General features: G+C 42.9%; 1 protein-coding gene across 1 annotated transcript in view; it reads left to right on the top strand.

Moving 5' to 3' along the window:
- Positions 1-486: 486 nt before the first annotated feature.
- The window catches only part of LOC146808979 (myeloid cell surface antigen CD33-like), a 262,011-nt gene continuing 235,031 nt past the window's right edge, over positions 487-27,466 (top strand). The window contains exon 1 of the mRNA XM_085615777.1: positions 487-666. Within this exon, the coding sequence (XP_085471903.1) occupies positions 597-666 (70 nt within the window). The 5' untranslated portion in view covers positions 487-596. The remainder of the gene's footprint in view (positions 667-27,466) is intronic.

Raw genomic sequence — 27,466 nt, 5'->3', positions numbered from 1 at the left:
TTCTTTAGGGCTTTTCAATCTAGACAATAAAATTAACAAAACCTCCCCCTTTACAATCAAAGAGATTCTCCTCATAGAATTCATCACAGACAGAAGACTGGCAGAATTTCTATGCAGGAGTCAAGAATGGGAAGCATAGAAGACCTGTAGAGGACAATTCAGCAATGGTCCCCAAGTGTAGGGAAAAAATGACAGGCTTTCTGAATTTGTTTCTCCTACAACACAACAAAACTATGGCTGACCACTGCATAGTGGCACATTTGCCAAAAGTGCTCTGCTGCAATCTAATTAGTTCCTTTGTCTCCTGAAGTCTCCAGTGGAAAAAGCAGCTGGACCTCCATCCAACGGGCATCATATTACTTAATATAAGTTGTTTGTCAAAAAATGATCTGATCAAAAGTGTTGTTATGCATTTACTATATTGCTGCATGTATTGCTGTACATGAAGATAATACATTATTCATATTTTAATATTTCCCTCCTCAGATCGGCCCAGAGGATTCATTGGATTTTCTGTATCAGGGGTGATGCCCCTTCATCTTTCCTTGCAGCTCTGAGCACACTACTGCCCCCTTAGAATTCACAGATTTGGAAATATGTCACGAATCTCTGCTAGAACAACTATGGGCTTTGTGAAACTGATCGTGATGTCCTTTCTGTGGAAAGGTGAGTGTTACATGCCAACCTAAAAAAAACTTTAGGAACATGTACGAAACATATTTAGTATTTAAACTGATTTCTTAGTGGATGTTTTTATTGAGAATTATGCCAGACATTACCAGTCTCTTTCCACACACATAAATGTATTATTTTGTAGCTGCATGCTCCTTCACCTTTCAACTTTTATTTTATCACACCAATCCCATTCCATTTTGGCACTTTAACCCCTTCGCTGCGGCGGGAATTCCGCCGCAGCGCTGGGGGGGGTTTGGGGGCAGCGCGGTGGCGCTGTGCTCATGACAGAGCCACTTCGTCATGAGCCACGGTTGAGCTGTGCTCATGACGGAGTGGTTCCGTCATGACTCCGCCCACTGCGCTAATCGCCCGCACAGGCGGGGAATTATCGCCGCGTGGGCGGAGCGGCCGCCAACGGCCGCGGCATGACGGAACCACTCCGTCATGAGCACACGGCGGAATTCCCGCCGCAGCGCTGGGGGGGTTTGGGGGCAGCGCGGTGGCGCTGTGCTCATGACAGAGCCACTCCGTCATGAGCCACGGTTGAGCTGTGCTCATGACGGAGTGGTTCCGTCATGACTCCGCCCACTGCGCTAATCGCCCGCACAGGCGGGGAATTAGCGCCGCGTGGGCGGAGCGGCCGCCAACGGCCGCGGCATGACGGAACCACTCCGTCATGAGCACACGGCGACCGTGGCTCATGACGGAGTGGTTCCGTCATGAGCAGGGGAGGGGTTAAAGATATTAACACAGAGGAGTTGCACACTGACATACAATGGGCCTGATTCACAAACTGCACTTTGTAGTAGGTTTTGTAGTACTAGAAAATTTACTACAAATTGCAATTCATAACTTTGCATTACCTATAATTATGTGTTTGGAGTTCCTCGCCCCGACTGTGGAGTCTCCACGGACAGAGGTATGGCTGTCAATAGTAAATGTGTGGGGGCACAGGGGAGTGGCTTTCAGAATGATCTAACATACTGAAGTGGGTGGGATTAGGGAGGAGTAAGAGGTGTTTAAGGATGGTAGAGAGAGGCTTAGGGTGGGAGTCACCTGTCAATAGAATAGTGGGCCAATTTCAATATTCAGGAAGTGGAATAATTTAACTCACACTTTGTAGTAAGTTTACACTTGGACTTTGTGAATATCAAAAGTAATAAACTTACTCCAAATGTAAACGTATTCAAAAGTGTAAATTACCTTCATGAACAAGGTTCAAAGTTTGAAAAGTATTACATTCTTAGTACGCAAATTTACATGCAATCTACACACACCGTTTGGAACTATTGCATTTTTAGCGGGCACCTTTGCCACAATTCATCATCTACCCTAGACATCCTAGCCCTTGTCAGAAATAAGCCCAAGCGCGCAATCAAAGCAGCCAATCAGTCACCCATAAGAGAATTTGCTGAACTGAAACATGCTAACCCTAACCTAGAATGGGTTGGACGAATCAAAGTCAAACTTGACAAAACCGTCTAAAAGACACACAGGAAAGTCTTCCTCACTAAAAAAGTAGGAAGTGTGGGACCCAGCTGTACAAAAGGAATCTTGGACATCCAAAATCAATAGGTTAATACTTTGCGTTAAAAATCATCCCACATACATCTAAATTACACTGCGGAGACTTACTGGGGTTTGTTGAATCCACAAGTCCTAAAATCAATGTCCAACGTTCTAGAACGGTTGCTTAATGGTTCAATGTTGCCACCTCTGTTAGGAGTGGCATTCACATATGCATACAAACCTCTTGAGACCACAGAGAAGCTATGTCTCACAATTAAAATAAAAGCACATAACTCATCCTTAAACCCATACCTAGTGTCTTGCTTTCAAGCACTCCTCCCATCTTTTACAATGGACATTTAAAATATGATAAATACCTCCAGAGTTGGGATTTTGAAGTATGTCATCATTACCCCATTCAACTAATGAAACAAATGTTGTCTGTAGAAGGCACAACAGATGTGTTCCTCCTTTTTGTGTCACTGGAGCACTTTGTTCTTATAGAAGGGGCACAGATGTTTGTGTGACCCTCTGTAATACAGATCACACCAGTCCATATATAATTTCACTGCAATCTCAGGTGGCGTTACCTCACTTACACGCAAGCGTGGCCGCATGCACATGAGGAAACACTTTGCCTATATGCCTATGCCCTAAAGTGAACACGGCTTCAGAGGCAAAGAAGCTGTAACGCGCACACAGAGAAGGAGGTGTGCACAGCCAGTGCCCAAGGGCGCTTAGTGGAAGGAAGGAAGAGTCCTATGGAACACCCAGATGTACCCCCCCTTGCAGGCAGGTACAGTCACTCACATACCTTAGGAGGGATCTCCTCTTCCTCCTTGTGTTTCCACTGGCACAGTACAGCGCTTTCATTGTGACAGTCTACAGTGAGTTAAAGGGGTGCTATTGCACAGACTAGGACAGTGAGCATATTTGTGATATGGACCCTGGAGACCTTGAGATTTTGACAATCCATCAACCCAACTCAAGCTTCTCATTGTTCAGTAAAACATTTAAAAGGGAGTTAGCAAGACAAGAGTATGTGGGACTAAATTATATCCCTTGTGATCATCAGACCAGAGTTTGCCTATTAAGTGTCGGAGAGCATGTTGGGGCGTCTCCACACAAGGGGCGGAATCTCTGCAATGAGAATTCCCATTGCGGAGATTTCGCCCCGAGTGTGGAGACTCCCCCTGAACTGAGAGCCTCCGCCATGAGTTCTGATGACCCTTTGTTAGTCAGGCCCAAAGAGTCAGCTATAGCTAATGTAAGTCAAAACCTTCTCCTTTCAGTGGATGAAGAAAAGCCATATTGTTCTTTCTCTCTGCAGTCAATGACACTATCAATTACGCAATACTTCTAGAACAGCCGAAGTATAACTGGACCTGGCCTGTTCTGGATACAACCTTATCTCACCAACTGTGGCCCAAAAAAATCAGTATTGAACCAGTGGAGTCATCCACATGCTCATTGCAATGTTGTTACCCACCAAAGTGAACTTCTTTGCATGCAGACAAGATACAAATCTCATCTGGTTAGACAGTAGACAAAAAGCACTACCAACATTACCTTGTACCTAGACAATGATCTCCAGTCAAGGAACTAGAGCTCCCTCCGTATGAATGGAGCCACAACCAAATTATATTGATTGGAACATCTGGGACAGTCTTGCTGCCCTCAAATGGCCCTCAGACCTACTTTAGAAACTCATAATTCACAAACTCCTCAATACCGTTTTAAATTTGTAGTTGTCCTTGATTATACAACTGAACATAGGAGCATAAGAGGTCAATCTCTATCTTCCCCTACTTCAAAAAATTATCTTCTTATTCAAAAGTGAGCAAAAGGTAATAAACGTTTGTTCTGTCAACGTATATATTCAGCCACTGTCATAACCTATTGACTCCTGTGGAATGCACTTTTAGTTAGAAGGAGGTTATACCCAGATCTCTCACCTGCATACTTCCAAAAATTTTCGTTTCACATCTAGTACCCAACAAATGAGGCCAGACAAATAAGACAACACTAGGAAACAAAAGTAATGCTGGTTGATGAAAAAGAATCCAGACTTTTAATTCAGTATCTACCTCTTTCACAACTCCATCTCATCCTTTCTGAGAGTTCCACAGTAGGCTTGACTGGCCTAGGGGCATAACGCAAAATGATGCGGCCTTCCCTGCAGAATGTAAAGAGGGTCTCTTTGTCTTCCACGTTTTACATAATCGTTGGTCCTGGGCTGCATGGAGCAGAGTGGCCCATGATGGGCCTGCGTTAAGCCCCTGGTGCGACGATGTAGCTCCCTTGATGTCTACAATAACAACCTTTGGGTTCACCCTCCAGTATAGCAATTACCTTGTACCATAAAACAGGTAGCATGGAGCATGAAACGAAACGTTAGTAGAAACCTTCATTGAACAGGAGGGATCAAAGCAAAGCTTGGAAGCTGATGACCCCAGGGCATCAACAAAGGAGCAAAACATGACTGTAAGTGAGACCCCTCTGCTTGCCTGTACGACATCAAGACTGCAATCACTTGTATCTGCCCATGCATTCCTGGTGTCCAGTAAAGGGGGCATATTGGTGATTTCGTGCTCCTGTGTGGCTGGATCTCTAAGTTAGACAGGATCTATTTATGGGCGACCAAGGCTCACAACTGCTGCTTCTTTCAACACTGATGTTAGGGTCAGCACAATCGTATTACGTTGAGCTTGATAATTGAATAATTTCTAGCCTAGAACACCTGTGTGGCAACAAGGTGTAAATAACGTGGTACATGCGCGACGGAAACCTTAAGTAAGATTTACTAAGCCACGGAAGGCCACTTTCCGTGGCCCTGAGTGGCTCCATAAATCTGGAGTAAGATTGCCTTACTCTGCCCTAGGTAGGGGTTCCATGAGCGTTTCGTGGATGTTCTCATGCAAGTCCAATGGTTGTAGACGCATTCCCAGATTTACGAGAACTGGTAGACATAGGAATATGCCAAAAAGATACACCTGTTACCAGGAGAGGCGTAGCACATAGAAAGAGGAAGATGTCACTCAGGATTGTTTTTGTGCAGGAACCTTCCTTCCATTTCCGCACAAAAACAATCATGCATGCAACACAATCCCCCTTACACCATGGAGCAAGGGTGACTGTGTTGGCACTAGACTGCCAGAAAGCCACCAGTGTAGGGGGAAAGGCAGTAATGTGCAATTTTGCCTTAAAAACAGCACATTCCTGCCCTTTCCCTGTCATACAGTGCAGCGCAGCAAGGTGACTTGCTGTGCTGCACTACGTGACAACTTTGTAAATAGGCCCCTTGTTGTTTCTAATGGGCACTTTATTTATGATGCGTCTGTTCTACTGCACATATAAATGTCCTGACATTTTGTACTAGAATAAAGATCTTTTAGATGTCAAATACCAGCTTTCGCGTTCAGCTGTCGATTGTGTGCTGAAAGGGGCACTCTGGGCCAAACTAAAACATTGGGGAATCCCCCCAAACCTCTTGGACCCAATAATCCTGTTGCACACCAACCTGGATTCGAGTCAAACTGGGGGACGGCTCACACCTGCCAGGGAAAGTCACAACATCTTGGGGAGTCAGACAGGGATGTGGGCTAGCCCCCCTTCTTTTCAATCTGTTTATTGGAGATCTCTCACAAATACTTGACACAGTCAACTGCCATCCCCAAGGATCGGTAGGGCTCAGATCAGCAACCTCCAGTATGCTAGAGAGGTGTTCCATGGGTGTTGTGGTGGGTGTTTCCACACAACACCCATGGATTTTGATGCATAACCCAGAATTACAAGATCATGTTAACCCTGAGATGAGCCAAAACCTTACGCCTCCCCAGGGGAGGCAGTACAAGGAGAAATAACTTTATTTCTCCTAGTTCTTTCCTCGTTCTGTGTGTGCTGCATTCTGTAGCACATATAGAAAGAGGAAAAAGCCTCGCAGGATTGGTTTTGTGCAGGAAGGTTCACATTCCTGCAGAAAAACAATCCTGCATGCAATGCAGGCACCCTTGCACCATGGTACAAGGGTGTCTGCATTGGTGCTAGACTGCCTAAACAGCACCAGCGCAGGGTAAACGTATAGGGATGCGCCATATGCCATAGATACAGTGCATTCCTGCCCTTTCACTTTGTCACAGAGCAGCACAGCAAGGTGACTTGCTGCGCAACCCTGTGCTAAATCCCATAAATATGCCCCATAGTGTCTTTTTCTTAGTGCAGAACCTGTGTTTTGTATTCTAAACAGCTAAATTGGGTTTGAATTACCACTGCATCCCTGACCTCTGTTAGTAGCCTGGACGGAATGGATACCACACCAGCAAGTATGTCAAGTGAGGTTGTGTGGAGATACAAGAACCTAGACTTTCATCTTCAAGCATTGGTGCACTGAAAAAAGTTCAGGCATCAGCAGGTGCGAAAGCCAAACTTTGTAGATTTAGGTCAGAGCCCTAGTCAATGTAACATGGCACCTGTAAGAAATTGGGTTACTGGTTGAGGGGGTACTCAGGAAGCAACCAAAAGCGTTGTCAGGGTGAAGTCATAACTAAACCATAAATTAACCTGTGCTCAACCCTCTGGTAACTTGGCACAGAGCAGTCATGCAACGTGCAAAGTATTTCTGCAGCATTTCAAACAGTAATAAAGTGACACACAACAGAAGAAATTATTAATAAATAATTTAAGAGCAAATGACAAAAATTAAATCAGTAGAACGAGAGCTATGCAATTATACATATTTAAGTGAAAAAAAGCTCCAAAAAGCACAAAGAGCCAACTGTGGTTATTTGGTCGTGCCGAACCGGTGGAAAGTCAGAATTTCAGGCTGACCACCGTGGAGCATCAGCTACAGGGACCCAGTTAAGCCAGCTGAGCAAGCCTACATTAAATCATGGTTGCAGAGCATGTAGAGTCTCACGGTGATGGTGCATCACGCAGCGGTAATTCCTAGGAGGTGCAATGCAAGGTTGTGCATCATCATCCAAAATACTGTTGGCGAAGGGTTTGCCATGTGAAGTACTGTGTTAAGATGTGTTGCATACCGTCTGGTTCTGAAAAAGCTGCTGGGTGTGTGATGTGGAGTTCTGTGTCCTCATCGTGGAGGCTGTCAATGAGGGGCTGGTGATGCTAAGACTTGCGTCGATGATGCGTTGCACAGCGGAGGTTCCTTGAACGCTGCAAGTGGCTATGTGAATTCCTGCAGTGGAGACAAACCAACCAGCAGTACCGGTGCGGAGTCTGAAGAGACGATACATCGTGCAGTGACTCCAATGCAGAGTTTCTGGTTGGAGATGCATCGCACTGCAGCTTTGCAGGTTTGTCATGGCTGCATTGAAGAGCCTGGGGCTGGAGAGGAGGATCTGGAGGGGGTGCGAGCGAGCATGTGGTTTCTCAACACAAGTGGTAGCGACCTGCCATGACCACCCGCATTCAGAAATGTCATTGGGAGGTAGTCTAGTGCTCGATTTCCTCACTCGTGCTTGCCAACTTAATGTTAGCAAGCCACACATGAGAAAAAACTATGCCATCCGGCAGTGGGTGGAGTTTTTCTGAACTTCATGCTCCAAGCTTGGAGCACGAAGTGGGAAAAACTCTGTGAGCTCTGCAGGAGGAGCAGAGTATACCGTCCAACCCTACTTTAAAGGATAGAGCACAAGCACTTTGGAACTGGTGGGCCGTGGTAAAGAGTGCAGAGTCCGAAAGTCAGCAGAAACGAAGTCAGCAAAACAGCAGGCTGGAAGGCAAAAGGTTGGGGGACAACCATGCCAAGAAAGTCAGATGTCATGTTGTTTGTTTACAAGAAACATGGGCCGTGGACCCAATACATCTCAACGGTTTTAAATCATACCATAACCCAGCAACTCCCTTAACATGTGGGAGACCTATGCACCTATGTGTCTAATATGATGTCCCTACAGAAAATTGTGGTGATTGTGACCGGAGTTTATTATCACATTATCTTAATTCAAATTAATCAACATTCCACCCTGGTCATAGTAAATGTTTACAACAATGCCCCCTCGCAGGAAATTCTTACCGCCCCCCACCAACTAGACATTGATCTGCTATCAGCTTTCCCTACTGGTTGCAGGGACCCTATTGTTTTATGGGGTGGTGGCTTCAATTTACGTACTTGTAATCAGCCATCTAATAAGGTCTGTGAGCTAGCTGCGATTGATAATGGTGATGTTACTCATTTTTCACATACTGAATATGGGAACCTGTTAAATGGCTTACTTTTTAAATACAACCTGTACTTTTGTAATGAGTTTACTAATCCCCCAATTGAAGTAAAGAGCACTTTTAACGATAGGGGTTTGAACAGCGTTATAGATTTTTTGCTGATTCCCTTACGTTACTCTGTGTTGGTTTTAGACTTTTCCATTTATGACTTTGCCATCAGTGATCACTTTCCACAGAGAGTCGCTCTGAATAATAATTTACTTTCTCAACAGAGGGACACTCAACGAGTGTCTACTATGGTGAACAGTGAGATTTCCCTGCACAACGGGTATGCCTTAAAATGGTCCTTGATTAATCCTATTACCTTTTTAGAACAGTTAATTTCTAAACAGAAGGCGGCCTTTGATACCTGTTTAAATAAGTATGCAGACGCAGATAAAATCATCACGGCGTTTGAGCAAATTAAAAAATGCATCAGTGAAGGGCTTACCGTTAATCGGCATACAGCAGGATCAGTGAATTGCGGTTGGTTTGACACTGCTTGCTCAAAGGCCTTGAGAAGTTTAAAGACAGTCCTAGGCAAACAACCAAGGTCTATTCAGGAAGTGCAGGATTGTAGACATGCCTACAGGATTGCTATCAAACATAAAACGACCCTGAAGGAGGAGATCTGGAACCAATTACTTGAGGCTAGCCTGACAAAAGATAACGTAACCGTCTGGGGTATTATTAACTTTCTCTTCCTTAATAAAGTCAAAAGCCCTCGCATGTTGATTGCCATTACAGAAGCCGAATGGCTTAATCACTTCACTACCCTTTATTCAACACAGGAGGCTACTACCATGACCTTCCCAATTTCCACCTCTATGAGTATCTTCTCTTTTATTTCCTCTGCATCTGACCAGACTTATCCTGACTTTTCCTTAGATGGGGTAGTAATGGCTGTAAAGGCAATCAAAGGCGGCAAAGCACCGGGCCCTGATGGGATTCCCATTGACTTGTTCAAATCCAATATCAACCAATGGGGTCCTCTTTTAAACCTACTTTTTACAGCCTGTCGGAGGAAAGGTTTCTTACACACATGGCCCGAGTCTCTCATAGTTCCCATATTTAAGAAAGGCAATCTTACCAGCCCAGCACAATACAGACCGATTTCCCTGCTGGACTCCCTAATTAAAGTGGTGGGACACATACTCCTAGGCAGATTGCAGGACTGGGCAGAGTCCAATAGTGTTATTTCTGAACTGCAGAATAGGTTCCGCCCAGGTGTGGGGACCACTGAACAGGCTATTAATTTAAATCTACTTATAGGGAAATACATGCTTATTAAAGGAGGGAGTCTGTTTTTAGCATTTGTAGATTTAACTTCAGCATTTGATTTTGTGGTGCATGATAAACTATGGTTGGTCATGGTCAGTATGGGAGTAGACGCACTATTGTGAATTTCCTCAGAGACTTATATGAACTGGGCCGGGGCAGAGTTTGTTAAGGCCTGAAAGGCGAATGCACCCAATCCTTTGCGATAGAGGAGTGCACCAAGGATGAGTACTCGCTTCATTTTTGTTTAACCTTTATCTTAATAGTGTAGGCAGCACCCTTGTAAGTATCTATATAAACAGAAAATGGTAAGGAGGGATTGATATCATATTTTTTATTTTTTGAGTAGAGCACATTCAATTACCCTCTCACAGTATTTTAACCTTCAAATCCATATGAATTTTTTTAATGAAGACACACATATACAATAACACCTAATCGATCAACAACATATAATTATACACACAATACATGTAAAACAAATATATACAAAAAAAAAAATAAATACAAAAATTACATACAAAAAATTAACGTTTTGCCAATACCCATAACAATAAATACTTGTGTCCACCCTTTGGTCTGGGTGATACACTAAGAGGTAGTCTAAGTTAACACACAAGGCAAAAAGGGGGTCATGTTCTATCTCTTTTATTGTGTCAAACAAAACAATTATTCAATATCTCTTTGTAAATAGACTACAGACTCCTCCTTAATAGATGTCGACGCGGACGCGTTTCAGCCTTAGATGTTCCTGAGGCCTCTTCAGGACAAGGGCAATGGTACAAATAATCAATGTTTGAGCCGGTCGTTTGAAATGACAGGTCACAACAATTACGCCTTGTAGTGTGTTCACCACACGAGGTAAATCCACCTCTCCTTCACGGAGGCAGACCTTCCGTCATGTACATAAGTGGCTTTTCGCTCCAAAATCATTCACTGTTTCCTAGAGTAAATCTTTAGAAATCCGCAGTATTGTTCGTTCTGTAGACACTGCCGTACTAATTTAGCGCAAGTAGGACAGCGCCCGATCCTGGCACTTTTATATTCCAACGATGCTGTAGTAATGGCTCGAACCCCATTAGGATTATAGCGAGTACTCGATAAATTTGCCCACTTCATGAGGGGTCTGGGTCTAAAAATAAACATCAGTAAAACTTTCATCATGAAGCTTGGGAACAGGTCTCAAACTGGCGAGACATTTTTATAGAGGGCTCTAAGATTCTGTTTACACCTACATTTTCTTATTTAGGTATTTTATTTAACAAAGAGGGGAGTTGGTTCAATGCAGTTGAGTCAAGGAGGCTTCAATTTGTCAAAAGTACTACAGTTTTGCTGGATTTTGCCCGGAAATTGTGTATAAAACATCAGAGGGAAATGTTGTACGTTTATAAGGCCAAATGTAGACCGACTGCCACATATAGGTCCTTGCAGAAAATGTATTCTTAAGGAACCTCCTTGCTATTCCAAAAGGTTGTTCCCCTTATGTCTGTCCCTCTGAACTGGGTGTTCAATACCTTACAGATATGATGAAGATCCAGCCAGTTTTTCTCTGGCACAAGATCTGGTCCTCGGAACACCCCGCACTTAATCGCTCTATTACAGAGGACTGTCTTAGATCTACATCAGCACTAAAAATCCCCTGGCTCAGATTTGTGCGTGACTTCTTGGTAGACATTGGCCATCCCGAGTTTTTGGACCATCTAGAGCTTGCGGTCAGCATTCAAAGGAAAGCTCTTAAATTAAAATGCTTGTCCTTATTCGAGGATTTGAGGCTATCCACTGAGAATTTGAAACCCTCGGTTCAGAAGAACCAGTTCATTCTGACCAGCCATGATATGCATCCCTACCTAGCTAATGTATATAACCACTGCCACAGATTCGTGCAGACTAGTTTTGGCTGGATATTTTTCTTTATTTAACAACCTTTCCAAACGTGAATAACGTGGCCCCTGATCATAAGTTATGTCCATGCGACAATGTTTCTAAGCAAAGCTCTATTCATATTCTTTTTTACTGTTTGTTTTACACAGAGTTGATGCTTTACTGAGCCGCTACTAAAACAACTTGGATTTGAGCAATGTCACCCAGCTTTTATTTATTTGCAATCGCTTCTGAGCCTGTACATATGAGTTGTATTGTCACAATACTTATTGCTGTTATAAGATGTAGGAAGCAGCTTTAGAAAAGTTATTGTTTACAGGGGAGGTCAACGCTTGTTTTTATCCATGTGTTTTTATTTTCTCATTTTAGTGACCTGTTTTTCAACGACCTCCTTTTAGCTCACAGATTGTTATTTTATGTAGCTTTTTTGATACACTACGTGTTTCTGACTTGAGACAGATATGACAGCGCCCAACATCAGCATTTAGATTTTTTGGACAGTTAAGTAGTCTTTGAATGTGCACACACAAGATAATTACCATTACAAATGCATTGAGAAGTCCATAGTTTTCATTGTTACCTCCGACAGGAAAGAAGTAAACACCGATTACTGTAGGTTTATCAAGCTTTACTCTTGAAAAGTTATTCCCCATCTGTATTCTGTGTTTTTTCAGTCTCATGATTTTGTAATCCATTCAGTTAAAATGGTGGTTACAGTTTTGATAGGAGTAAATGAACTACAGGTCACAACAAGGTCCTCGATGCAGAGGGGCAGCTACATTCATAATAGATGCACATGCCGAGTATGCATTTGAAACATTTTACCCGTGGGTGAAGATCGAGGCTATAGATGCTGACTGGGTAATCTAAGGGGAATCTGCCAGGTATGGTCCTAGCACAATGAATCGAAAGGATAGTGGAATATTCGTTTTGAATATTTTTTGTAATTGATTGGCGATATCTTGCCAGTATGAGTGTAAGTGCCGGCAGGAGCAAAATATGTGTTCTTCATCTCCAGGGGGCGAGTCACATACCCAGCATGTGTTGGCAGCCTTTAATTTTAGGCAGAATATTTTTGCAGTTGTCCAGTAAAGGAAATTAGCAGTAAAGAACTTGGTCTGGCTTACAGAAGGGATCAGTTTGTGTTGTGGTGAGTGTGATCCTATCTTACTCCAGGTACCTGTGTTCGGAGGGACCATCTCCTTAGACGAGAAGTAAGAGATCCTTTTCTGTGTTTGCGGTGTGTGGCGCATAGTTTTTGAGGTGATGAGGGTTTTATAGAGGTATGAGGCAGTATGTCCGTTCAGTTGTATTTGTTGGAGTGTCAGTAATAGAGGAGAGATATGAATAGGACCCAGTTTGGAGATGTTTGCTTTGATACTGAGATAGTCATAGAAGTCATTATTGGAGGGGGCCATGTTTATGTTGGAGGAAAGCAAAGGAGAGTGGTTTGTTATTATCGTTGAGGTCAGGTATCTTTGTAATTCCTTTAGATGCCCAATTCAGGCCAATGGTTGGAGAGTTAGGGATATATAGTATCTTGCTATATTACAGAGATGTGTGGTGGGATTTAAGGATTTTTGTATGGGATTCCGTGAAAATCCGAATATCATTCTCATATGTGGCTGTTTTATATGGGTGTAGCAAAATGGAATGTCTGGAATGTTTAGCGATTCATTAATCATTAGTAGTGTGGGGGGGTCAAAGGCAAGTAAAAACAGTACTGGGGATAGGGCGCACTGTTGCCGGGTTTCTTGTTGGATGGTAAAAACTTGTGAAAAAGCATCCATTGGTGCTAATTCTTACGGAGGGGCTAGAGTATAAGTCCATGGTCATCGTAATGAACACTTTCCCCAGGGCATGTCTGGAAAGAACGGCTACGAGGTATGGCCAAGAGACCTTAACGAAGGCCTTCTCAGCTTCTACCGCTATAGCCGCGGGAGAAAGCGGATTTGATGTTTTTTTGATGATGTGGGAGAAGAGGTGAATGTTGCCATTAGCTAGGTGCCCTTTGATAAATCCAGATTGAGTTGGATGACCACTTAATCTCAACTTCATTTAATTTTGTAGATGTCAGTGCTGAGGAGATAGATTTGGTAATGCTGGCACCGTTCTTAGAAAGGATTACAATGTAGAAATAAATATTAGCCACAAAATATTCTCAGGAAGAATACTTGTAAGATTTATGATGTTGTTCCAGTACATCATGTATGACAGCTGGTGGGGTCAGGGAAATGCGCTGGCCAAAATGTAGAAAAGAATCAAAGAACAAAACCTCTATCTGACCTATTGTATTTCAACCGTGGTAAAGACTCACAAAGAAGACATTTTCCCCATGGGCAAACAGTTCTTCACATGCAATCAACACATTGTTTTTACAATTTTTTCTTTTTCAAATTCTCAAGGTATTTTACATACCAAAATTATCTTTTTTCGTTATTATATTTATTTAAGCATAGAAACACTACAAAAACATCAATAAGAATAGCACAATGATTTAGAACTTCAATGAAAAAAGCATTTGAAAAAAAAACATTCAAAAAACGAACTCCCCTAGACAAGACCATCATCTCAGCATTCATAACTATCATTCGCATCAATCATATTCTGGGGAACTTCTCCCAAGGCTGGGGCGGCGGGAATCAGGGGAAATTGCCCCGATATGCCCCCAAGAGGGGGCAGAAAGACTGTGGCTATTCGTTTGGGGGGTGGGCCATTGGGATGCCCATTCTGTGGGCTCTCTGCTTCCCCGGGGGCAGATCAGGGGATGCTGCCCCCATCTTCCTCCTGGGGGGGCAGAAAGACTGTGGCATCTTTTTTAGGGGGGTGGGGGCATCGGCATACTGATACTGGGCAGCGCCCACCCCGATCTTTGGAGAAAAAAAAACCCTGGTGGCTAGTGCACTTTCTGCCCCCAAATGGGGGGGGGGCAGAAAAGGGGCTTTTGCCCCACCGGCCTCCCGGGGGGGGGGGCAAAAAGACTGTAGCATTTGTTTTTTGGGGTGGGGAAATCGACATGCCCATTCTGGGTTGACGCCAACCCCCAAGGAATATATATAAAACAAAGTCCCTGGTGCTTACTGGGCTTTCTGCCCCCCCTGGGGGGCAGATCAGGGGCTATTGCCCCCATCTGCCTCCTGGGGTGGCAGAAAGTTAGTGGATGGCTCCCTGCTTGGGACAATCCCCAAGCAGGGAGCCACGAGCGAGGGGTACCATTGGAAAGGGGAGATTCTCCCCTTTCCAACTTTACCCCTCCTGACTTTCTACGTGCAAAGGGGGCTAAAATAGTCCCCTGAGCACGTGGAAAGTGAAACTGAAAAGAGCCTCTTGACTCATTTCAGTTTTGGTTTCACTGAAATAACGCCAGCGCGAAGTGTGCGCTGATCGCCATTTCAGGGAAACCAAAGAAACAGCCTTTGGAGCTGGGGAACTTCTTCCCCAGCTCCCGAGGCTGTTTTTGGGGGAAAGGGAATCCCTCTGGGGCCGTCCAACGCACATGAGCACTGGTACGTTGGACAACCCCCGGCCGTCCGATGCACCGAGGGTGTTAACTATGGCCTTAGAGGGAATTCTATTGTAGAATAGTAGAAGGTGTATCATTGCTGAGGGTTCTGAGACTGATAGAGCTGGGATAAGATGGTGGCTGGGCTGGCTTGGATAAGGCTTACCTGTTCCTCTTTTGCCTTGTTCTCACACTACAAATGAGTTTGGAATGGGTCCACCTCAACACGTCTACCATACACAGGCTTGGAGCACACCTTTCTCTCCTGATATTCTAAAGGCAGTGGCAGAGTCTATAAAGAGGAGATAGAAGTTGTGTGCGGCACTTGAATGAATGCAGTTGGTGAACTACTCAATGAAGCTTCATCAGGAAAGTTGCTCCAAAGTACTGGCTAACATGAAAGTTGGCCGAGGAAGTGGATTAAGTCACAGGTGAAGTGCACTATCTCCAGCATTTCAGAAGAGTGTGGCTTGCACAGTAACAAAGTGATAAGGCTAGAAGCAGCATCATCATGTTTGGAGACTGCAGATATCTTAGGAATTGTGGAAAAAGACCAACACGAGCATGCATATGATGCAGCAATGCTTATGTACAGCAGCCTTATTAGGATTATAGGTCAGTGCTGAGTCAGAAATACATCAAGAAGGTGAAGTTTGACAGCTGGTGACAAGATAGTGCATGGAGCACGTGGAAGGAGCAGTTAGTGTCTGTGATTGAGAGCTCACAATAATGAGGATCCTGCGTAAGTGGCCAGTGAAACCAGGTATTTCCCCGCCAAAAGGAGAACGGGATTGGGATGAATGAAGCTGCTGCTTGTAATAATGATGGTAAATGGTGACGCACCAGCAGTTATAAAATTCTGGTGATTAGAATGTTTACTTTTCCTCATCCTTCTCCCTTTCTCTTGGGGTATTGCAAATTGTTATCCATTGTGATTCTGGTGTTTATATTCTAAGGAATCTGTAGTCTATCATTCATGTTCTATGTACTAGAAAAGGAGATGGTGATAGGCACACTCTGATGAGGCAAATAAAGTCAATTGTGGTTGGTGATTGGCACACCTTCGATCTGAAGTACCGCAGTAACGAGGCCTTAAGTGTTCACGCTAAGGTGTCCTCCATCTCACTGGAAGAAATGATACGTGTCTCCCATCCATTCTTTCTCAGTGATCCACCAGCAACTGGAGTCAATCGAAGATGGCGCTCCAGAACTATGGAAGGAATGGTTGTGATCATTTAGGTGCAGACAAGAAGCAGCCCTTAGACATATAGAACACAGCATACATAAAATAGACATGCATTATTTACCCACAAGTGAGCCCAATTCTTGAAAGGTATCATTTTAGGAAAAGGGTGCAAGGAGATGGCAGATTTAGGCAGGAGGTTAGCGATTTTGCAGGCCCCTAACAGCTACCGATTTATACCTGCTTTTTTATGACGTTTTAGGCAGAGACAAGAATGGGTGAAAAAAACATTGAGAAATAAATGACAACAAGACCCAGGGCAACCTAAAGGAGGCTGTCTGGAACGCAATGGTATTAACAGTCTGTCAGAGACTAGAGGGTGGGTCTGGGGGTCCAACTTTGCCATGCAACAGTATCTAAGAATTAATCTACCCACCATTGAAGGGTGGGGAAAGTCTCATGCCAGGAGCCCTCTGCACAAGTAGTCTGCACGCGTACCCTGGATAACAGCAAAACACTGTTCCCACTGGTAAGGATACTGGTCAGCTTGATGTATTTCATTTCGGATGAGTGCTGAAACAAATGCTAAATACACAACAACTATTGCCTTAGACTCAGGTCAGGCAAGAAATCCAAGGCTCTGCGAGTGTGTTGGAACACAGGAAAAGCCAGGAGAGCAGCAAAGTCAGTCATAGATCTTCACGTGGTTAAAATATTTCTTTCAGTGAAACACAGTTCAATTCTCCAGCTCCCCTATTTTGCTGCGTCCTTCCTTCCTCCACCATCTTCATACCCCACAAACAGACCAGGGGCAGACTGTGTTAATGACAATAAGATATTTCAGAACAGTCCTGTTACTTGTATTTTAAAGGGTAAAAGCTGAGACCGATGTAATGGGGCACTTTTAAAAGGGCTTTAAATGTTTTTAAGATATCATTCTACTTTGCCAATCATTCCTGTTTGTTGCATGACATAATCTGTGTTAGAAATGCGATTTCTGGTTGGCAGTGGTATGCACCATGTCCATGCAGGAACCACTGCTCTAGTCAGAGTAAGCTAGATACACACTAAAAGATAACCTGTGCTCACCCTCTGGTAGCTTGCCACAGAGCATTCAGGCTTAGCTAAAGAGGCAATATGTAAAGTATTTCTGCAACACACACACACACAGTAACACAATGAAAACACACAAAAAATGCCCCACACAGGGTTAGTAAAATACATATTAATTGTATGAGCACAAAAAGACCACAATGACAAACATCTAATAAGTAGGACCGTAGTTATAAATGTTTAAAGATTAAATCAAAATATAGTGCTTAGAGTCTCAAAGCGCCAAACTGGGACATCTGGTCGACATAGACCTGAGTAAATCCAAAGTCCTATCATACAAAATAGGAATTAATGGCAATTCACAGTATGCAGTGTAAAACACTGCAAGCAAATCAGTCATTAACATGAGATCAGAAATGACATCTTGAGACAGAAGTTCGAAAATATTCTCTATAATAATAATAATTCCAGATTTGTAAAGCGCAGCTTATCTTCCCTAAGGGTATCCTTATGCTGGGGGCCGTCCGGGAGATTAAGTGAGCTATTGCTCTGAGTCAGATGATGCTGAGCTGAGCTGCTGCCAGTGATCAGTTCAGGCCAACCGCAATGGAGGGCAGGCTGACTACAGGACTCACCCAGAGCACACTGAAAAAGTACCTTGGATGGAGGAAGTGTCAATGCAAGGGGCAGAGGAGGTGCCGCGTCGTCTTCGATCCTGTGGATGGAGGCTATGTGTCGAATCTGATCTGAGCAGTCGAAGGCTTTGTTGATAAATCCCTTTATGATGAAGGAGAGGCTTCACCAAGCCACACTGTCTGTCGTCATTGCAGCGCAATCTGTCTAAACAATGTCATTAATCAGCATCTGAGTTGAAGGAGATGCGTGGGTTCCGATTGGTGCAAAGTTGTTGATGTGTGGGTTGTGTTGGGTTCGCACAGGCAAAGGTGACTTCAAAGAAGGATTTTTCAAGTGCACATAGGTCTTTTCTATCCAGCCCTGGCTCCAGACTATCAGTAGGGGGTAATCAGCCCTTTTTGTGGGAAACAGGATAATACCTATTCAGGAGTGTCAGCTCCCCTTCTCTTCCTGCCCAGGAAGAGCTGTCAGAATGCAGATAGTTCTCTTTCACACCTACCCTTTCTGTGAATGCACAAAGTGTAGCTGTCACTTATTCCAGATGTGTATTGGAGACAGGCTGCAGGCACACAGAGCAGTAAGAGCACAGAAACGCCCACTTTTTAAAAAGTGGCAGTCCTAAAATAGTAATGTTAAATCCAGCTTTCCCAATAAAGAGGAATTATCATTACCATTTCAATATAAAACATTAAGCAGCCACTCCTTTCTGATCAGGAATTACAGTTTAGAAGTGTGTTAAGGAATTCCCAATGTTAACCTATCAGTGGAGTAGGCTTCACAGTAGTGAAAAACAAATTTCTCTGTGTGTCACCACCAGGTCATGTAAAACTTAAAAGTGCATATCCTACCTTTCACTTACACAGCACCCTGCCCTATGGACTATCTAGGGCCTACTTTAGGGGTGACCTATGTGTAGTAAAGGGGGAGTTCAAGGCTTGGCAAAGGGTTTTAAATGTCAAGTCGAAGTGGCAGTAAACTGCTCACACAAGACCTGCTTTAGCAGGCTCGAGACAGATTTGAAAGGCTACTTGTGTGGGTGGCACAATCAGTGCTACAGACTCACTAGTAGCATTTAATTTCCAGGCCCTGGGTACATGGTATATCACTTAACAAGGGGCTTACAAGTAAACTAAATATGTCCATTGTGTATACACCAATGTTACCATGTTTAGGGGAGAAATACATGCCCTTTAGCACTGGTCAGCAGAGGTAAATTGATCAGAGTCCTAAGGCCGGCAAAAAGAATCAGCAAAAAGAAGAGGTAGAAGGAAAAAGGTTTTGGGGAATACCACCCTAATGATGATAGGTCTAACAATCTTTTTTACATGTTTAATTACTATACCCAACAACAGATGTTGTTACTCATCCTTTCCCAGCTAATTATGAAAATATGCACCTAGGATAACATCATTTTGTTAACTAAAAATGTTTCTATTATGCACAACACATGATGTTGATAAACAAGACTAACAAAGCCAGTATTAGCATTTGCTTGTGTTGCTTTAGGCATTCCATAAATTGTTCTCTCCAGGGCACCATCCTTTGTTCAGGTCTGTTATAGGACTATGGTCACTGAGGATTCACTTGAAAACATTGTAGAGAGGAGTGGGAAGCTGCTGGTAGGGCAGAGAGCAGCCATACTTCTGCCTATTCTGTACCAGGATTTCTACCTACAGAATAAAGTATTCCAACACTTACTAGCTGAAAGCATTCTTACAAAGTTTAGCAATAAGCTTGCCCTGGTACGAGTACCCATCAATTTCTACATCTTCACAGGATACAAGCCACCCGATACAGAAACCAGATACATGAGACGTGGAGGGAGATCAGAGTACATCTGATTTTTTTAGGTCTCAGCTAGGCAGCGCTTGCGCTGTCTCTTCGAGACATGCTGTATTCAGGATATGTGCATAAAGCTTTGCCCACGTTCTGCCCATCTTTTTAATTGGCTCCTGTCCCTGTCCTTTGTAAATGGTGGCTTTTCATTGGTCAATAGGCATAGTAGTCCTTCCTTAGTACCACCCTGTCTCTACTTGTAATCTCCCATGAGGACACCCCCTGTTACATGTGTTGTTACTCACTAGGCCTTATTTACAGCCTCAAGGCACTATTTTCTTAAAAGGCTTCAGACAGGACACAAACTTGGTCCTAACCTAAGCTGGCAGTGGTTACTTCACTCAGGAGAACATCTCACATTTATATGAGATCGTCTATAAATGTCCCTTCATCAGCTCCACACAGAGTACAACCTAATACGGAATTAAAATAATTATTTTGTCACATTTCAAAGCTACTAATTTTATATATGGACATAGCTAGTTGAATGTACTTGTGGTCCAATATCTTGCACGCAATGCATTATGGGTAGGGTGGATTTACCATATATTCTGCAGGGTGCATTACCATATATGGCCAAAAGAGGTCCCCTGGGTACTGCACCCTGTAACATGGCTAGGCATTTATAATGCCAATAACTCCAACTTTGCAGAGTGCAGTTCTATATGTGGCCACAAGAGGGCTCATGGGACCTCTTTTGGCCACATATGGTACTGCACTATGCAACATGTCTTGGTAAAAAAAATTAAAAAAAATTGGTACTTCTAATGCCAATAACTCCAAATGCAAGATGGATTACATTTCCAATGCAATAGGTCTCGCATTTATTAAAGTTAGAGCTGTTGGTGTTGAAAATGACAATGTTTTGTACTTTTGCTTTTATCTACCTTTGGCAATAGTGCTATGCAACTATACTAACTCCACTGAAATAAAAAACGAAAGTAAAAAACATTGTTATTTTCAACGCCAACAGCTCTAACTTTAACAAATATGAGACCGATTGCATTGCAAATGCTTGTTTTCTTTTATAATGCTGATAAATGGGAATGTTGCAAGTGGATACATTACGTATTGTACAAGCTGCAATTCAAACATTGTCAACATTCTAATTGCATCCGCCATTCTCTCTTTGCCCAGTCAACAAGTAGACAGGTGATACGTACATTACGCTTCCAACCCTGCGTTCCTGTCTCCGCCATCTTTGGAATGACTCTAAATCGCATTGCCACTATCAACACTAACCAGCATACAATTTGTTGGGTGTTGCTTGCTGCAATATGTAACGCCATTTCTGCGTTTCTACAATAAGAGCACAAACACTATGGGGCATATTATCAAGACAGGTGTTAAAATTATCGCCGCTTTAGCGGCAGAAAACTGCCGCTAAAGCGGCGATAATGGTCTTGATAATATGCCGCAGAGAATTCCCATAGAAGCCCATGTTCTGGTGTTCACACCAGAACATGGGCTTCTATGAGAATTCTCTGCGGCATATTATCAAGCCCATAATCGCTGCTTTAGAGGCAGTTTTCTGCTGCTAAACCGGCGATAATTTTTAACGCTGTCCTTGATAATATGCCCCTATGTCGGATACACCGAGCTTATAACACTCGTAGCATTCATTATTTTCGCTTGCTGTATGAGGTGCGTTCCTGTTTTATTATGATGATTTTGAATTTATGGCCATTATTTGTGGATGAGCACTGACATGAGTGTGTACTTAAATAAGTTCTGGCTACTGGCAATGTGTTTATCCTCAAACCATCAATGACGTGGGAAGAGTGGAAGGAATATTTTGCAAATTACATTTCTCCTTTGATGAGGAAGAACTCATTCCAGAATGGAAGAAAAAATAAGTTTACATTGCCTGGGGCCTGGTGGATTAAAAATACATAATCGTATTGAGAAAAAACAATGGTTAGCTGATCAGGGCAATGTGTTTCAACAAGATTTAGACTCGTACTTTACTCTAGACAGGAACAAATCTTTCTACAGGAAACAGGGTAAGACCGAATCCATAGAAAACGATGTTGTGGCTTTGAAAAATCTCTCCATGACTTGCACATTCAGGCATTTATATGATAAATGACTATGGGAAAATCTTTGGGCAAAAGAGAGTCAGCCTTACAGGATAATATTGATGTCGTGAAGAGAACAGAACTGAGTGGAAGAAGTGTTAAAGCTGTTTTCACGGAACAGAAAGAAAAAGACCAAGAAACGATTGCTGGGATAAAACCTATTCAGTACACACAAAATAAACAATTTACAGTTGCATCCAAGAAATCTCAGAATGCAGATGACGGCAAATTAATGAAGAGAAAGTCAGATTATAATTAGGACACCCAGTTTTATGGTATTTATTTTTTATGTTTTCCGTCTGTATTTATCCATATTTAGCTTTTGGCCATCTTATTGGTATTTATCCATATTTATTTTTTGGCCATCTTATTGGTATTTATCCATATTTATTTTGTGTTTTGAAAATAAATGGAGTTGCAAAATAGTATATTTCCACATTCACTTAACTGATAAACATGCACTTATACTTTGATGTCTGTCATGTTTTAGACAGTCAGGCAGCCACATATAACAAAACCCTACACCGACAGGTGCATATTAGCATAATATACAAATATATGTTACCATATACCTGTAGTTAAGGTAATCACATTCTGTTTTTTAGCTCCCTATGCTGTCTATCTGTTCAACCGTTGGCCTGGAATTCAAGGACGAGTCACTCACAAGAAACACAATTTTCTGTATTTTTCCACTTTTAAAAATAAATACAGAGAGGAAACACATTGTTTTCTGTGTTTATCTGTAAAATCAGTGAAAAGGGAAAACTGGGAGCCTTAGTTATAATACATTCACTGGCTGTTGTTATAGGTGTGGAAATGATGAGCATTTAGCTAAACAAATGTCCAGCAAGGAAGCAAAAGTGTTCTGCGTGTTGTGTTGGACAAAGAAGGAAAGATAAAGTGGTTTAGATTTTAAAGGAAAAGTTTTCCTCGGAATCTGAGTATTCGGAGGAAGCCAATGCCAAATTGTGTGGTTTGAGTGTGGATGATTAAGTATCTAATTTTGGTACTGCTAAGAAAAAACATATGTGCCAGATGGCCATAGGAGGAGTAGAAATTAAAATACTCTCTGGCTCAGGATCACCCAAGCAAATGTTAACAATGATGTGTGGCAGAAGTCTTTTGTGCCATATTTGGGGGTAAGAGTTAATTCCTCCAGATATTTCTCCAAAAGATTTCATGGGGCAGGACATTGAGATGGTGGATTATAGAAAATTGATCTTCAGTACTAGGAGGCCCATTGGGTAGCCATGCGCTATATTAATCTCGGTGAATAGAATAGAAGTTCAAAGGTAGGAAGGCAGAGTACAAACTGCATATTCCTCTTTCTGGAGCCTCAGTTTTGGGTTGGAGACATCAGGGGGAATTGGGTATGCTGTTGGACCCAAATAGCCCTGAACCAGTATTATAGGTGCAGTCTGAAGAGGTTTTGTGACGAGCTATATTAAAATATTATCCTTTTTCAGAGAAGATTGGAAAAATGGGGAGTTTCCACCATAAAATTGTTTTTAAACCAGATGCAATACCATGTGTACAAAAGGCAACAAACTTTCTAATAACCTTAAGAGATGAAGTCCAAAAATAACTTGAAATATTAGTCTGTAGGTATTACAAAACCCGTAGAATCTTCGTAATAGGCTGCTCATAAGTTGGTGCGAGACGTACAAATATCAAGTTGAGGCTGTGTGTAGATTTGAGGGATCCCAACAAGAATATTTTGGGAGATTAATTTCCACTTTACAACATAGGACTTTTGGCCACAGGGATTGTATGGTTTACCACTATAGATTTCACTGCGGCATACCATCAGGTACTTTTACATCCTGAAATTAGGAGTCTTACTACTTTTGTGACACCGTTCAGATGTTTTAGGTTCATCGGGGTACCTTTTGATTTGATATCTGCTGCTGCTATGTTTCTAATGTTGATGTTTAAATTGTTTAAGATGTGCGTAAGACTTGATGTTTTCTAGGATGACATATTGGTTAGAGGGACCACTAAGGAAGAGCGTGATGAAAATCTCACAGGTGTCAGATATTTTGGAAAACAAAGGCCTTACTGTAGAATGCAATCAATATAAATTTTCAAGATGCAGTATAATGTACCTAGCTCATGATGTCAGTGGGGAAGGTACAAACCCTAAGAGAGAGTTAATAGAGGTCATTAAGGATGCTCCTGTTCCTAAAAACAAAGATGATGTGAAGGCAGAATTTGATTCCAAATATGTTACAAATTTGTTGTGCAAAACATACCAGTTCGTTAAATTTTGAAACTAAGACACATTTGAATGTTCTAAAGAGCATCAGTCAGCATTCCAAGAAGTGAGGTATAATATTTGTCCTGCTTCACCATTACAAGTATTTAATTCCAATCCACAAAGTGTAATTACCACAGATGCCAGTGCCAAGGGTATAGGTGTAGTGTTAACGCAGGTGAATGAGTTCAATGAAGAATATGTTATTGCCTTTGCCTCCCATACCCTCACTCTAACAGAGGAGAAGTAATCAGTTATAGAGCAAGAAGCGTTGGCTTGTGTGTGGGGGATACAATATTTCAAACAATTCATTTGGGGATCTGAAGTGATACTGCGTAGTGATCATAAACCGTTGGCTAAGATCTTAGCAATGAAGAAATGAAGAACTTTTATGATGCGTCTCCATGTTTGGCCAGGATGTCAGTTAGATTTGTTAGACTACACTTATGAAGTCTCATACACACCAGGTGTAATTAATAAAATGGTAAATTTTTTAAGTCATTTACCCCTTTCCACGAAAATACATTTCATTTGTTTACCACTTCCCATGAAAACTACATCAGTTGATGTTGTAGAGAAATGCTGTGTGGCGAACACTAATGTAGAAATCGGAGAATGCTTTTAAAGTAGACAAGGGTCAACAGGAACTGAAGAAAATGATAATGGATGCATGGCCAGGCAAGGAAGTGTTAGAGAAGAATCTACGTGTCTTTAAGAAATTGAAGAATGATATCTCTGTGAAACAAGGGAATTTTATGGGAATTGATAAATTGGTGCCACCATTTGGATTTATGCAAAAATTGTCGAATAAATGCCCGGAAGGTCATCTTGGGGTGATCAAGACTAAAGGTAGGATGAAAGCATTATACTTGTGGCCTGGATTGGACTTGGCTATAGACTGGAACATAAGGGATTGTGTAATGTGTGGCAATTCAGACAGCCACCCCGAGCCGTCATCATAAACTGACCTGTGGCATTCAATAGAACTATACAAGGTGGCTGACCCCTCCTACGAAAGGAGCACAGGAGTGCTGCGACCTCAGTAAACCAGGGGTTAGGAATGTGGAGTGTGAAATTCTGCATGAGTATAGGAAGCGTGGGAGTATCATCATTTTGATGAGTGAAAACCCATCTCAGAATGTTCAGGGTGAGATTTCTCCAGGTGTGTAGGTGGGTTTTGATAGTCAATAGAGGAGTAAAATGTAAAGTGTGGGTAAGTTCCAGTACCATAGAAATATGTACGCCCAAGTATTTAAAGCGAAGATGATGAACCAGGATGTCAGATTGCCAGGAAACTGTGTGGATTGTGCCAAATACTAACACAAGAAGTTCATGTGGAGGCCTGAGGCCTCTTCAAATACCTTAAGAATGTCTAATACCCTAAGGCTGGAATGTTGGGGGTCTGCCAAAAAAGGAGATCATCATCCGCGTATAGTGCAATCCTGTCTTCCTTTGCCCCACTCCAGCCCTTCACTAGGGCATCACAATGGATAACTCTGGCCAAAGGTTCTTTGGCCAGAGCAGAAAGGAAGTGGGGAGAGAGGGCACTCTTGCCTGGTTCCTCTTGTAATTGGGAAGGTATAAAACAGAATTCCAACGATAAGGACTTGCGATGGGGGCACCCTATACAGGAGCCTTACATATTTATGAAAAGAGGGGCCAAAACCCAAGCGTTGAAGGAGCAGATCCAGATAGGTCCAGTCAACCAAATGAAATGCCTTTTCGAAGTCTATGAGCAGAAGCTCTGTGGAGTCAGGTATTTCATAAGCGCGGACCCTTGTGAATGCATCTGATACAGTGCCGTATTCTACAATCGGGCATAGCGCCACATTGTTCTGGGTGCACCAGGAAACATAGAACCCGTTGCAGTCTAGTAGCCAGCGCTTTAGCAAAGATATTGTTGTTGCTGGTTTCCAGGGAGATGAGACAGTTTGAGGTGCAGCACTCTGGACTGTACTACACTCAGCCCTTTATTAAGGACTAGTATAGTTGTTAATTCGAGCTCCGATGGGAGACAGCTCACCTGTGCTGCTGTGGCAATTGGGGTATGTAAAGGACGGCATAGGGGTCTGTAATGGAGGGCATCAGTTTGGAGCTCGCATCACTAGTAGCAGGCTAATATAGGAGTTTACTGCTTTTATCACCATGTTCGTACACACGGCGAATAGATGCTCACCAGCACTGGTGAGCTTCATTGAATGCTAGCTGTCTTAGGGATATCCAGTCAAGCATCAATTGGGGGCACAGTGATTTGGACATGTCAGTGGCTATTTTAGTCTCCAGGTGTAATATGTGGGTTTTCAAGTTCTGTGATACGGTGAAATTTGTCCCATTCAGCATGTCTGAGAAATGTCTTGGCCACACCTTGAATCGCAGCTTTCTCAACCATCCAGACAGTACCCACTTTGTCGACTGATCCATTATGTATCTCGAGGTATGAGTGATGTTCTGTATCTATATGCTCCACAAAGCGATCTTTGGTAAGGAACCAGGCTTTTAAGCACCAGAGGGGTCGCTTGCATGGCATAGGGGGTCTTCATGAAGAGCATCTGTGGTGAATGATTGAGATCCCATGGATAAGAATGTTGCATCTGTTGTGCGTCACATATGTACCAGAAAGGAATAAGAGATCAATATGGGAGAGAGTATTGGTAGCTGCAGATGTGTGCGTATATGATCATGTCATCGGGTGCCATACCAAGAAATTACACCTGGGACAGCTCCTGACGTGCCTCAAAGGGGGTTCAGAGACATCCAGGTCAGGATTCATAGTAGCGTTGATGTCACCTCCATGGATTACCACCCCTGGCAGAAGGTTAGCTAGCACCTTCGTGAGTTCAGCAAGGGTCTATTCCTGTTGTTGTGGTGGTATGTAGATACTAAGAACATTTTAAGGTTTCCCCTCTATAGTCCCGGCCACTCCTATATAGCAAACCTGAGGGTCATGGATGACCTGTGTGACCACAAAGGTGAAATGCCTTTAAAACAATATAGCTACTCCGCTGGAGCCTCTGCTAAATCTAGAATGAAAAACACAGTCATAGCCGAATCTGAACAACAAAGGGGCAGTTGGAGCTCAAGAGGTGGGTCTCCTTTGACAGGGCAACGCTTGGCAGATGCATCTAATGAAGCAAAGAACTGCCATGCATTTGATGCGATCGAGAAGGCCATTGACATTCCAAGAAAGTGGGTGAAAGTTACCCATAGAGGCTAAAGGGGGAGCTCAATATCTGAGGATTTGGGTGAACATTTGTGGGAACTCCGTCCCCGCCTAGATTTGGTTCGCCTGCGCAGTAGGTGCGGCACGGAGGGGCGATTGGCAGTCTCAGGTCACCCCCGAAAGCCATACATGGAGGATCATG

Source organism: Triturus cristatus, chromosome 7 (assembly GCF_964204655.1).
Source record: "Triturus cristatus chromosome 7, aTriCri1.1, whole genome shotgun sequence".
NCBI classification, from domain to species: domain Eukaryota; kingdom Metazoa; phylum Chordata; class Amphibia; order Caudata; family Salamandridae; genus Triturus; species Triturus cristatus.
This window is presented reverse-complemented; position numbering and strand designations above follow the sequence as displayed.